Source organism: Chrysoperla carnea, chromosome 1, assembly GCF_905475395.1.
Source record: "Chrysoperla carnea chromosome 1, inChrCarn1.1, whole genome shotgun sequence".
NCBI classification, from domain to species: Eukaryota; Metazoa; Arthropoda; class Insecta; order Neuroptera; family Chrysopidae; genus Chrysoperla; species Chrysoperla carnea.
Genome location: NC_058337.1, coordinates 123,092,695 through 123,107,836, shown reverse-complemented (window position 1 = coordinate 123,107,836; position 15,142 = coordinate 123,092,695). Strand labels below are relative to the sequence as shown.

The following is a 15,142-nucleotide window of genomic DNA, read 5'->3' as shown; positions in this document are numbered from 1 at the left end:
CCCTTTTTGAAGTGAAAACATTTAAGATGCGTTGAAAACTTTTTTGAAGAGGAAAAAGCACTGAATTCGCGTGATCGTTCACTCCGTTCGAAACTAATCGCTAAAAATTAAACCTACGTGGTGGATCAGTGGTATCGCTGCTGGACTCAAATTCATTCAAAAAATCTGCATGTTAATAGTTTCAATTTACAAATTATAAAATTTTCAAATTCATTAAAAAAATTAGTTATTCAATGGCATTAAATTTCACTCCTGTCGACAGTCCCCATGACTATCTTTTTTTTTGTAAAACTTCATTTGACAACTAGATCGAGAAAGCATTTCATTTTCTATGCCTATGGATGGGCGATGTTAAGGAAATAAATCGATGTTCTTAATAATCGACTACGTACAGTAATTATTGACTTAAAATATATAGTATCGATTAGTGAATAAAAAATTCGACTTAAGTTTTTTTTTTCATTGGATAAGTTTTTCGACTTAATTAGTTTGCTAATTAGATAATTATTCAATGCCATTATCGCATTTCTCCTCATTTTAAGTATTTTGAAACTTGGCAAATCGAATGTTTTTCAATGTTTAATTGAATTATAATTGAAACCTAATTATATAAAACAATATATAATACTTATACATCATAAGTTTGGGGTTATAGAGACTTCGAAAATCGCATTGAAAATCAAGTAAAGAATGATTTTTTTGAAGACAGGGCCGTTAATTTGGCCACATGGAAAAACATGAGATTAAACAAGTGAATCTGACGATAGCTTTCTAACATCAATTAGTTATTCTTTTTCCATGGGATTTTATAAAGTTCTTTTGGTATCGATACGAATTTTAACGTTTTGAAAGTTAAATTTATATAAATTAAAGACCTTAAAAGACAAAAGCAATATGAAATTTTTCTTATCACAAACATAAAAATAACCTTTAACATTCAATAATTCATTTAATTTACCATTTCTTTTAATAGCCAATCATATATCATCATTTTAAATTGCCGCTCAATTAAATCACCAATACGAAATAAATGTAAACAGATTATATTAATAATATCAAAAAATTTTTGAAATTTATTATTTTCAAATATAAAATATTATTCTAATCAAATATAATAAATTATTAAAATATAATTTTTGTGCTATAGTAACATTTTGTTTTTTTATTTTTTTTCAAAAAAACAAACCAAATTATGTATTACAATTATTAGCTATACTAATCTAAACTTGCAACTGTTTAGTTTTAAGCTTTTATAGTTCATTATAGTTCCTAATTTTTTGCAATTTTTTTGTGATTTTTAAAAATGATTCCACGGAAATTATTTTTAATCGATTTGTGACCATTTTTTTTTAATTGAAATATTGTTTTTAAAATTATTTGTGTGTGATAAAAACTTTTAACAATTTTTTTTAATTAAAGTATTATATAATTATTATATTCGGTAATATTTATTTTTCTGTGTTCGGTTTCTTTTTGGATTTTTGTTTTTATTTACGTTTACCTAGCATGATGGATAAATTTTCAAAAAGGCAATGGTATACGCTGGTCGTTATAAGTATAGCAGATTTTTGTAACGCAATATGTGTATCCTTACAAGCGCCGTTTTATCCGCACGAGGTAAAAACATAAAAATTTTCTTATATTATTTCTTTAATTTTGAGTTGTATGTGAGCCATATGGTGAATTAATTATTAATACCAACACAAGACTAGAAAGAAATTAGAAATATATTCGGGAAAATTTTCGAATATTGCAGACGGCAAAAGCACCCAAGCCTGACTGAACCAAGAAATTTCATGTCTTTGTCTAGAATTCTCCTATACGAAACTTCCTTGGCAAATTTATCTTAGGATCCAAAAATTTTATCTTATTGTGACGGTTTTTTTCTAAACGAGCAAAACACAAACTTTTACCGAATAAAAGAAAACTTTATGTAACTTTTCGCAAACTTATTGAAAACTGGCGTATTTTGCGACAGTTGGAGTTTTGAATTTTTGTGTCCCGATCGGACGCGGTTGCAAGAGTTCAGGGTTTGTTTTAATTTTATTTTTGAGGTTCTAGAAAACACAAACACAAAAATTACCCATTTATTGGAAACCGCCATTATATAGCAATATACGAATAGAAAATATCTTTTTACACCCCCCCCCCCCCATGAGACATAGATGTAGCTATTTTATTCAAAAGGGAAACTACTGCTTTGAGATTAAGGCTTTGATGCGAGGCTAGTGTGTTTTGAGACTAGTCTCAAGTCAGTTTTAAGGACCAATTTGGATCTCAAGAAATAACTATGGAATCCCACTGGTTGTAAAGTAAAACATATCCCAAAATTAACGGAAGAAACAAGTTATAACATTAGATAAATCATTCAACATCATTTTGCATAAATATAGCTAAATTCCGTTGACACAGCTTTCTTTTTTGTCACTGGATACGGCTTCTCTGACTTTTTTTCAAAGGTACACCCCATTTGATAAAAATCTTCATTATTTTTATAAACTTGCCAAACTTTAAAAAAAATATGGTTCTTTCGTGTAATCCTTCATTTTAAAAAAAACCCTGCCAAGGTATCACGCTGTCTTTGTCATAGTTTGTTGTTTTCACAGTCAACACCTGCTTAATAGCTTTAATTTCAATGTTTGCGTCTTTGGGATATTCTTTGGTTTCCAACATCCGCTCTTGGAGCAAATATTACACTTATCTTAATTTTGTGCGTGCAAATTTTTCCTAAAACTTTTTTTTTGTTATTATTTATGTATAGTCAAAACAATTTTATATGAAACCATTTACATGAGTAATGTTTATACATTAATGTATCACGTATGCTCTGCTTTTTTTTTTTTAAAAAAAGGGTTAACTCTAAGGTCATTGAATTTACTCAATTTTATCATATTTTTTACACAAAAAAAAAAAAAACAATTTACAAAATTATCGCTTACAATACAAAATAGTAATTAATTTTTGCTCAATCGTATTTTATTTAATATTAAATTTAATAAATATTAATATCTGTCATTTGAATTGTTTGTCACGCATTTATTAAACAAAAATTTAAAAATATAACATAATTAATATTTTGATTATAGTTTGATTATTTCTACAAAATTTTTGCCAACATTGCATGGACAGTTATTACCCTCTGAACTCTACGCTTTTTGTAACAAAAGCCCAATTCATACTTAAAATTCGGCATTCAATCTAACGTTTCTTACGCTGCAATAGAGGAATAAGATCACTCCAAATTTTAATTATTGACGTGTTGTAGCAATAACTAACTTTGGCAATACAACTAGCCCAAGCTTGATGATAGTCGACTTATTTTCCTTAGCTCATGCCACAACGAAATATGTTACGCAACAAATAATAAAAGATAATTATCTTTGTCTAATCACACATAGTTCAGAGAGATGGCTAGCCTCATTTGCTTCATCTTTTTTTTTTTTGGTAGACACATTTTAGGCTAGCTCCCTTACTCTACAATGGAATTTTCGCGCGGAAATTTTTCAAAATATGAGCCCCGCTACACTTTTATGTCACATAAATAAGTATTTATGTCACAGTATCATTATAGAGACTCTTCAAGTTTGAATCAAATAAATTTCATGGGAATTAAAATATTGAAGCGAACAGACCTTGGCAAAAGGTGTCTACTTGGACGAATTTTTTACAAAAAATAAATGCATTCATTATTTTGTATTTTTTAACCCCCGAACTAAAAATAAAGGGGTGTTATAAGTTTGACCGCTACGTGTGTGTGCTTGTCTGTCTGCGACATCGTATCGCCTAAACGGATAAACTGATTTTGATTTTTTTTTGCTTTTGATCATCCAAATCGACTCAGTTTGGAAAAGACTTTAATGAAAAAGGCAGTTTTATGGAGAGTATTTTTAGATATGTGTCAAATGCGAGTTTAGGGTCCCGTAGCCGAAAAATTTTGTGGGTTTTTTAAATTTTGTAAATTTCACTAGTTGTAAAGAATGATTTTTCTCCAAAAAATATAAGAATTGTAATTATATTGCTAATTAGGTGTAATCAATGTATTGTGTAAGATACAAATTACACTTTGAACGAATTTGTAGATTGTAATTACAATGATTTACATATTTATTTAAAAAAAATGACATAGATACAAATATCAGTGTTTGATACATATTTCTTTAATGTTGCTTCATTAGAATTGGTTCAGTTTTTGAAATATTTTGAAGAAGAAGCAAAAGTAAGAAGTATTTATGCGAAAAATAAATTAATAATTATCGAAAAATAACATTTATATATTTTAAATAAGAACTTTCGTTTCCTCTTTAAAAATACACCAGGAATACACTTTCACATTTTCGAATTTGTGTGCAATGTGTGTGCTCGCATAATATTAAGCTAAATTTTGTATACAAACGTGAAAATTTTAGATTATTATTGATGTTTTTAATAACACAGTGACGTAAACTTTAAAGACAAATAACTTGTCGAGTTAATCTAAATTAAAGAGACTGGATAAAATACACACACCAGAAGTGGAACCCAAGAGATACGGCATGTATCCAAAAGACTGGGGTTCGACTCTTGTTATGTTGCGTGTATTTTAAGTTCTATGAGATTTTACTTATTTAAAATCGGTTACTAGTATTTTTTAAATAAATTGACCGTCTCAAGGCTAACAAATTTAATTCTAATACATTTTATCTCATATTTCAATCCATTCATAGTTATCTAAAAAAAAAGAAAAAAAATTATGAAGCGTTGTCGGTGTAATTAGATCTCAAATGATCCTTCTCAAAACAAATTATTATCGATTAACTTTAATTGTATCCTGTAATATTTATACAAATTAGATACTCAATTAATCTTGATAAAAATATGTAATTACATTTTAGAAGAGATTATTTAAATATTTAGATAACCTCTGTGTGATCGATTTTATATTAGTTAAATTTTTTAATTAATTGGCCTAAATGTCCTCTAATAGAAGTAATGATATGTGTAGGTGGTATTTAGAGTGAATCATATTAGTAGCTCAAACAAATATATTTAATGTCCCAGAAAAGTATAATGGGAGGACTTTTTCGCTAACTTTAATAATTAACGGAGAATTTACGTTCAAATTTTAATTGGTCTCTATTTCTCATGGGTTACAAAGAACTTTTAGATGGAAATTCGATGTAGAATCACTGGTTTTCTTGTCTGTACTTATCTAGGAAACAACGTTTGATTGACATTTGAAATAAAGGAAACAATTTGGTCTAGAATTTCCAAAAATCTTTTGTTTTCTGCATATTCTTTAAAATGTTTAATGCTTTTTTTAAGACACTTTTTTGGGAAGTTTTTGATCTCCATCATGCAAAAAAATTTCCATGGTACGATAATTATGTTTTGTGTGTTTAAATAATATTGTTTTCATAATTTCAGGCTGAATTAAAAGGTGCGAGTGCCACAGAATATGGTTTAGTATTTGGAATATTTGAATTTGTTGTATTTGTTGTAAGTCCGCTATATGGTCAACATTTAAATAGCATTGGTCCGAAAGTTATGTTCAATGGTGGTATTTTTACAACGGGTATTTGTGCAATATTATTTGGGTATGTATTATAGCACATCCAATCTTTTGAGAATAGTACATTACGACTCTAGGCCGGAAACTGTATTACCTTCACTCATCACCATTCCAAATAGCTTAAAAAGAAGTTACATCATTTTCAACCAATCAAATTAGATGATTTACTGCGAAAATCTATACCAATTAAAAGTTACTATAAGTTAGTTTCACATTTTAGAGACGTAGATAAAGTTTTGTACGATGTACGTGTGATAACGCATTATTAACGAACGTACGTCTGCAAATTCGGCATGCGTACGTTAATATTGTTTTTTGCCAGTGGCGTCTTTACGACATTTTCTTAGGGAAGTAATAATTTCAAGAAGTCGCCTTGTAACTGTAAGAGAGGGTTAAAGGAAAAAAATTAAAACAAACACTTTTTTAATAACACTTTATTATTTGTAATTTTAAATCTCTATGTAAAATAAAAACACTTTACAAAAATAAACTTTAGGGTTTGAAGGAACATAATGGTTATTAAAAATTATTAATAATAAAGTAACATAAATGTAATTTTGTAAATGCGCGGAATGGGAAAGTCGGAATTCTCGTAACAGACTTGGAAGGATATTTAAATCAGATTTTCGATACAATAATTGAATTATGACTCTGGGAACTAACTACTACCGAAGATTTGATTTTGTTTTCTCTTTAAGATTCATCTATTCCATTGTTTTTGTCAAACTTCAAATTTTATTTGAGACCCGATTTTCGTTTATGTTTCCTGATTTCTGGGGGGGGGGTAGTTACCCCCTATTACCCCCCCCCGTAAATACGCCCTTGTTCTTTGCTTACTCGTATCGTAAATAACTATGTTTTGTCTCCAACTATTGTTGCCCATAAATAATAATGGGAGGCTAGGTTTAGATCAAATCAACAAGAAAAAGTGGTGTAAAAAATAGTCGAAACATATTGCAAGTGAGAAGTGGAAAATTTTTTAAAGATCGATTTTATAATTTTACAAAATTGTTACTAGTCTATCGCGCTATAAAAGTAACAAGCCAAAAAGCCGTTAGATCGTACTTTCGGCTAGTGTATAAAGAAATAACTATTTAATAACTTATAGGTATGCCGGTGACGAAAATTAAATACATAATACAAAATAAATTTCGTAAGCCATTGGCTGTATTATTGTAATCAGATACTGAAAATAAAATAAGAGAGTGCATTCTAAAACTATAAAGATTAAAAACTGACAAAAAATACTTGCAACGACAAAAAAAAACTATCATGAAACGTTCACGTTTCATCAAATGAGTAATTTTTTTACATTTATAGATAAGAATGCAATAAAGTACCCACCTAAGTTTAATGGAAAAGTTCCTAATTATAATATTAAGTTTTGTTAATTGATTGATTAATCTGTTTTAATTACACATTTTTTCCTAATTAATACGTTTTTTTTTGTTTTTGTTTACAGACTTTTAGATAAAGTTGAAGGACATTATCCGTTTATAATATTGAGTTTTGTTATACGAATAACAGAAGCGTTGGGAAATGCTGCATTTTTAACAGCAAGTTTTGCTATTATTGCAAAAGAATTTCCTAATAATGTAGCAACAACATTTGTAAGTATTTTTGGCTGAGAACTCATGACAATAATTTTTTATACGAAATTCTTACAAGAAAAATTAAAAACTAAACTTTAGTACGATTTGTTTCATAGGACGTATGAATTATGTCGAAAATATTTCATTATCGAATATTTTTAACTTTCGAATAAAAAGAAGGTATTATAAGTTTAACGTGTTCGCGTATATCTGTGTGTCTCCCTATGGCATCTAAACGCGCGAGCGAGTTTAGAGTTCTGTACCCGATAACAACTAGGATGAGCAGATTTTTTGGAAACGTAGCTAAAAACACTCTATATCAAATTACCTTCCAAAACAAATTAAGCCCATTTGTTACAAGTATATGCCGAAGAAAACTTTCGCTCATTTTGGGATTGAGACTTTTTTAACAGTCATTTCACCTGATAGTTTGAACTTTGTATTTTATTTTATTTTAGGCATCCTTGGAAACATTTTTCGGTTTAGGATTAATTATGGGACCAACTGTTGGAGGTGCACTTTATCAATTAGGTGGCTATACAATGCCCTTTGCAATTATGGGTGGGGCTTTATTCTTAGCTGCTGTATTAACAGCATTTGCATTGCCAAATAATGAACCACAAATGGAGCAGAATAAAGGACGTAAGTTTGAAGCTTAAACATGGCTTTTTGGTGCATTGGTTTCACCTCTGATTTAATTTTTTAGCTTCAATCTTATCAGCGTTAAGAATACCTGGTGTATTTATTGCTGCTCTTAGTATAATTGTAACAAGTATGTCAATTGGATTTCTTCAAGCAACATTAGAACCACATTTAAGAATTTTCCATCTATCACCGGTTATTTTGGGTATCATGTTTGTGATAAATGGTGGTACTTATGCTGTAACTGCACCACTTTGGGGATGGATGTGTGATAAAGCAATGGTACCGAAAGTTGCAACTATTATAGGATGTATTTTGGTTGCTGCTGGATTTTTATTAGTTGGGCCAGCGCCGTTTATTCCTACAGAGCCGTAAGTAGCAAATTCGATATATTGATTTCGCCGGGAAAAATTGAAAGTAACTTTTATTGCAGAATCATGTGGGTCACGATTACCGGATTGGTGTTACATGGTTTAGGAATGTCTGCTCAATTGGTTGCATCTTTTACGGATGCGCTTCGAACTAGCATGTAAGTTATTTTTAGAATTTATTTCGGAAGCATTTTGAAAACTCTAAAATATATTCACAATTCGGTTAATAGTGATGAAAATGATTCCAAACTTGTAAATCGAGAATATCGCGTCAAAGTTCGTCTCTAAGATACCTGGTTCCCAGGGTAAACGCTATCTCGAGTTTTCGAGAAATTCGTTTTATAATCGATTCAAACTCGTTACTCGGGTATATTGGGGTCGCTAAGCACGAATATTGCGACCAGCATTTGACAGTTGAAAGGTTGTAACTACAATAAATCCTTCCGTAGAAAGAAAATTTTCTAACTTCTCTAAGAAACAGTTTGTTTCTTAGCCGCTGTAGTAGTTTTCTTAAATATCTACTAAGAAATGCCAAAGTGGAGTCAGGCACTTAATGCTTCTTGCCTTTTTCTCCAAAATCAGTTTGTTTGTTTTCCTTTTGTATTTAACACTATCGTCGGTTCAACGTTAAAAATCTAATTTTGGAACCAAAAGACAAAAACTGGGCAAAAAATGCCAAAAAATCTGTTATCTGTTATCTCTTATTATTTTTTAACAAATAAAAAATTTTATTAAATGTTTTCATAGAGCTTATGGATTTCCAAATAATTTGGAAACATTTGGTTTAATATCTGGATTATGGACAAGTACTTTTGCTTTGGGAGCATTCATTGGTCCATCTATAAGTGGAATCTTATATGATAGTATTGGTTTCCGTTGGGCCACTATGTTTGTGGTAGCATTACACTTACTTGTGGTATGATAAAACATATATTTTCATTAAAACATATTTAATATTAAATTATTTTAAATTTCCAGGGCATTATTGTTTTATTCTTCTTAATATTCAGTAAAACTCGGCGAGGTTACATTGAATTACCATCACCAGCGACTGAAGAAAAAATACAAAATGGTGATATTGCTGCAAGTTTACAATCGAATTCGTTAACACAATCACATAAAAGGTACGTAAAATTTTATAATTTCATTGGTTATAAATTTTAACAAAAAAATTTTTGTTCGGGGGAATCAATTTTGCATTTGCATGTGAATTTTTTTGTTCTTTTTTGTTTTCATTTTTTAGATTTACGACATCGGCTGCTTTGGCTTACTTCACCACTGAACAATTAATAAAAGAAACATATTAAATGAATTAATTTATAAATTCAAATATAATAATTATTAACAATACAAAATTTTATTGTGATTTATTTAAAAATACTAAATTAATATATTTATATTAAGAATTTTTATTTTTGATAAAAAAATATTTAAATTATTATTATTACTATTTTTTTTAATTTAATATAAATAATTGTGATTTGTATATATGAATATAAATAATATAAAGAAACATTAGAGCATTCAAAATTTATAAAAATTCAATTAATTTAATTTTAAATTTGTTCAAATAATAGGTATTATATTATAGCTATGTTTAGAGTTAATCATTTTAAGATTGAGAAGGAATTATCTTCTAAAATTGAAATTGTAAAATCATTTAAAAAAATTAATTTTTATAGAAATTAATTAGAAAATAAGTTTTAGTTAATTTTTATAAAAAATAATTTTCTATAAATTAATTATCACTTTTAAAATCCGATGATAAAATTTATATTGGCAAAAAATTTCATTATTTCTTTTGGCTTTTGAAGTTTTTAAATCATTTTAATTATTATTTTGTTTTATAAAAAATACACCATGAGACGAGTGCTGTGTAAAATGGTTAATACATACTTGAAATTTCGTGAATGGTTTCCATTTGGCGAATATACCAACCTAAGTAAGATCCCAATAAGTTCCAATTATCTCAGTACGTAAAAACTAAAAAAAATTATCAGTTATTGATAATTTTTCTGTAGTTAAGTTTTAAAAATTCGAAAACTGTTCTACCGATTATTATTTATCCTTTTCGAATCATCTTTAGCTGTGTTGTTAAGCTCCAGTACATATTGAAAATGGTTCATGAAACCTAATTCCACATATTCAAAATGGCTTATGAAAACATCTCTCCACAAATACTTACCTTTAACTACAATTATTTTTTTTAGGTTTCAGATTTTATACTTTAATTAAATTATGCAATTGTGTTTAATAATAAGTGGGTTCATTTGTTGGGTGTTTTTCATTTTGCTTTTTCATAAATGCATTAAAAAGCTTTTATTTTTATTTGTCTGCATGGCGTTAATAAATAAATAATATTCCCAAATATTCCGAATCCTTTTTCTTCCAAAATATAGCAAAGGTGCTTTATAATTAATTTAGACTAATTCTCTTACTTAATGATTTTTTTAAATGTATTTTAATGTGTACAGGCAACTTTTTTATTGGAACTGGTAAGATCATTGCATACATTAAAAATTTTTCCTTATAGATTAACGAAAAATAGATATTCTTTAGTTTTTAATTAAAATCAACAATGCTCTTGTAATAAGAGTTTTAAGAGATACCAAGCAGAAATTTTTATAGCGTGCTCAGGACGTAAAAAGTGAGTTGGAGTTCGTAAATGATCAACATAAGTCAATTGGATCTTGAATCTTGTAAACCGTTAGAGATAGAAGAAAAGTTAAAAATAGTTCCTTATAAAAGAATTAACAACTTTTGTTTGAAACATTTTTTCGTAAATATCATTGTTTTCCCGTGAGGGCGCAAATTAGGACAAAACTTTGGCGTTCATTTTCTCCAAAACTATAAAAGATAGGAAGTTGTAAATTTGCAGGTAGCTTCAACTATTTATTTTGTACAAAATTTTCGAAAAACGAAACAAAATTTTAGAAAATGCTTTCAAAAATTTTCGAAATTTTCGAAAACCAAAATAAACCGCCATGGTTGTGTTGATATAAAAATTTTATAATTTATTAAACATAATGCAAACATCTGACATTCAACACTTTCTATAAGAGTATTTCAACAGTTAGCTTAGTCAATTGTTTGTTTTTTGTTACGATGCTATTCGAAGACTAAGAATATCGAAAAATTAGGCAAGACTACTACTTATTACCCGTTCGCAATACTCTCTAAAAAAAACGCTCTCTTCTAAATAGAGAATATTTAAAGAATTTTTAAAGGTTAAAGTGTTTACGCAAGGGGAAGGTGTTTGGTACAATGACAATAATTTGTAGTAAAAGCTTTATTTGTTGAAAAAGGGGTTTCAAAGAGGCTAAAATTGAGCCACCTAATATATGAACGCTCCCTAAGTAATCCAGTTAATCTACGCAGCGGATGATAAAATTGATATCAGAAAACAAAAAATTCCCTGTTTTTATAAACAAATTATGCTAAATAATGTTGAAAAAGTGGTTTTAAAAATATTTTAAATTAAAGTTTTATAGTTAAACAGCATTATCAATTAGGTTTTAATTTGTAGATAATAATACAATTAATTTGTTTAACATTTTAAATAATTTGTTATTAATTCTTTATGGAAATAATTTAACTCCAGGTAATTATTTAAAAAAATAAAGACAACGATAATAAGAATTTATGCTTTATGGAAATATTTACATTACAGTGAAACTTGACTCAGGATCCATTCGTCAGAGCTTAGTCAATCTCACTGGTTCTTATTTGAGAAAAGGATCAATTTTTGTGGATCCGGCAAGTAGTATAGAGGTGTTATCTCGAACACCAAACACTGGAATAAATGTGTATATAATTATTATTGATTTTGGGTGTAAATTATCTTAAAAATGATATCATCAATTTCGGTTACATGTACCTACCCAACCCAAAAAAAAAAAAAAAAAAAAATCGTGAAAATTGAAAAAGATATTTTGTTTCTGAATTTGATAAAAATCAAGTTTCTAGACCATTTTGATACAGAAATAACAAAAATTTCTTCTGATTGATAGTTTTCAAAATAATTTGAAGAATAAATTTTCGAATTCATATTTTTTGATCCGGCAAGTAGTATAGAAGCCATATATGGCTTTTAATAACTTATTACTTCTAATCAATTACTTTGATGTAAAATTGACGAGAACTTCCGCTCGTCATCAATGTGTAAATTAAGCTTCCCTCCACCTCCAACATTTATTTGTGAATGTAGGAGTGAGCCCACTCGTAAAAGCAGATCATTTGAGAATGCAATTAAAAAAAATCTTGATACACTTAAACACAGGTTAGAAAATAATTTTAAAATATCCCTACTAATAATTTCTTTGCTAGAAATTACCTTTTGACGCCAACTTTAATAAAACGATTTTATACTGGGTGTATGATAGGCGTTTTTCTAAAGGCCTGTTTATTTCCATGCTCTCCTGTTATGGATATCATTGTAAAACTAGTGAAATTAAATAATAAAATCTAAACTATAATATCAGTAAATTTCGTTCTAAATTTTAAGTTTTCGTTGAAGTTTCACTGTATAAAAATATAATCATTAATCGAAAGTACCTATAATCATTTAATAATAATCACGATAATTTTTTATTTATTTAAATAATTTTATTGCAAGTTGAATGTGAGTTTTTGCAAAAGTATGGAATTATTATACTATATTTTTTAATGTATAAAAAATGCAGTATTAAAAATATGACCTACTAAAAACAAAATATAAGCATAATTCTCACGATTTTTTTTGGCAAAGAAATTATTTTTAGTGAAATTTAAAAATAAACTAATAAAATGACAACAAACAATTGACTGAGTTAGTTGTTGAAATACCATGTAAGGACAGTGTTGATTATGGAATCGTTGATTTTGTCACGTCATGTGAGTAGATAGCCACACAGAACTGATATTCCTACTATTACAATATCTTTGGATATTCCCATAAAATACATACTACTTATATAATTTGACACCTAACTTGCGCACTCAAGGATAAACAGTGATTGATGTTTACGAAAAACTATTTCTAACAAAAGTTTTTTATTTTTTTTATAAGTAACATTTTTTACATTTTCTTCTATCTCCAACGGTTGACAAGATGGGTTCTACGAAATATAAGATAATTTTGACCCAAAAAATTAAAAAATCGGATTTATTTAATGATCGCATCCAGGTTTTTAATGTATAATCCAAAATTGCATAAGAAGAGTGATCTTCTTAGAAACTATGCATCTAATCAATATATAAACGCGGCTTTACTCTTAGTATCACAAGTATCCAAAAATAAGGTTTATTTAATGATTAGATGCGTGGCTTTTGAGATATAATCCAAAATTGGACACATATACCCGATTTTTGTATTTTTTGGGTCAAAATTACCTTATATACCGAGTTTTATCGAAATCGGAAACAAAAACATTTTCCCGATTTTTTCGATTTTTTCTAAGGGGTACCCCTTAAAAAAATTGCAAAAAATCGACAATTTTTTTGCCTTCGATAGAGATAAAACTCATTTTAGAAGTTAATTTTGACCAAAAATAACCAAAAATAAGGTTTATTTAATGATTGGATGCTTGGCTTTTGAGATATACTCCAAAAAGGCACGAATTTTAAGGGCATGAATCTCATTGTGTGCTTGAATTCAGCGAGATAAAAATAGGGATGCAATAAATAAAGTAGATATATAAACGTAAAATCCGAGAATAGCCAATTTTGATTGATTTCGATTGACCCAAAAATGTAATGATCGTAAATGGTTTTATTTAATTTCATTCAACTAGAAAGGTTTTTAAATCATTTCCCTGCAGTAACTCTTCTCTACTTACCTATATGATAAATAGTTTAAATTTATTTTTTTTGCAGTATACGAAGTGTAAATGGTATATCAATTGAACAAAGTCGTCCAGCCGCCATGAACAGTTTAATTGCATGTAACAGTTATAAATCAAAAGTGTGGCCACGACGGGAAAGTTTCGGTGTACATACAGCAACATCAGGTGGTGCCAATCAAGGTGCTCAAGGCTTTTCATTAGGTCCATATAGTTTAAGTTATGGTACAGTTGAAGCACCAATTCCAACACAACGTAGTCAACGATCACAACGTGCTCAACGTCATAATCAATATAACACGGAGGCGTTATAAACTTTTTTTAAATTTAATATAAAAATACATACATTGGAACACACTGTATATGCGCACATTGTATATGGAGAAAAAGCTTGTTTTATATGATCAAAAAATTTTGTGTAATATAATTATAATTTCAACTAAGGTGGTTGTGGCGCTACAGAAAAAAAAACTCACTTTCATCGTTTTCATTGTGTAAACAATTGAAGAAAACAAGCGACCAACATGTCTGGTTGCCATGAAATTTTGAATTTTGCCAAAATGATTTTTCTGTACTGCCTTTGGATTTAATAAATGTCCTAGATTATTAACTGATCATAAACAATAAGTATGGTTTAGTTTCTAATTTTTGGAGAGAGAGTTTGCCAATTTTTATATAATGTTCCTAACACAAAATTTGATCATAAGAGAGACAAGTTAAATTATATTTAGTTTAAAATAAGTCATAAAAATTCTTTTTAAGTGGTACAAACTGTTATTGATAAAATATACACTTATAAAAATTTTATTCTTCAAAATTGATTTTAATTTTATAATCCCATAGATCAAACATCAAAGATTTAAAAAATATCTTTTATAAGACTCTTTAGTAAAGGTCAAAATAGCTCAATAAAATTGACTTTTACAAAAAATTACAAGCACAAATTTAATAAAAATTATGGTTGTATGATTCGCCACCAGCTCATAGAATTCAAAATAATTTTTTAAGGTTTATTCAATATTGAAGAGAATATACAGGATGATTTTTTAAAAAGTTTCCATCCTTATATCTCGAAAACTTAATGGGAAAATAAAAAGACGGAACTTTAAGAAGGAAAGGAAATATACTGTTTAGTTTTTTTTTTTATACGGAGGCGCCTCCAAGGTCAAA

The 15,142-nt window shown here is 28.3% G+C and overlaps 1 protein-coding gene across 1 annotated transcript; it reads left to right on the top strand.

The window, feature by feature from the left end:
* Window positions 1-1,421: 1,421 nt before the first annotated feature.
* On the top strand, window positions 1,422-14,732 carry LOC123298100 (MFS-type transporter SLC18B1-like). Its single transcript, XM_044880008.1, has 9 exons — window positions 1,422-1,617; window positions 5,404-5,573; window positions 7,011-7,158; window positions 7,599-7,782; window positions 7,847-8,153; window positions 8,216-8,311; window positions 8,901-9,069; window positions 9,132-9,277; window positions 14,007-14,732. The coding sequence occupies exons 1-9, from the start codon at window positions 1,507-1,509 to the stop codon at window positions 14,284-14,286; spliced, it is 1,611 nt and encodes a 536-aa protein (XP_044735943.1). The 5' UTR covers window positions 1,422-1,506; the 3' UTR covers window positions 14,287-14,732.
* The last annotated feature ends 410 nt before the right edge of the window (window positions 14,733-15,142 follow it).

Excerpts from the sequence above, each read along its gene's own strand:
- LOC123298100 (XM_044880008.1), top strand. The coding sequence starts at position 1,507 with ATGATGGATAAATTTTCAAAAAGGCAATGGTATACGCTGGTCGTTATA. Across the intron at positions 8,154-8,215 it reads CCGTTTATTCCTACAGAGCC|AATCATGTGGGTCACGATTA; the intron begins GTAAGTAGCAAA and ends CTTTTATTGCAG. Across the intron at positions 8,312-8,900 it reads GATGCGCTTCGAACTAGCAT|AGCTTATGGATTTCCAAATA; the intron begins GTAAGTTATTTT and ends ATGTTTTCATAG.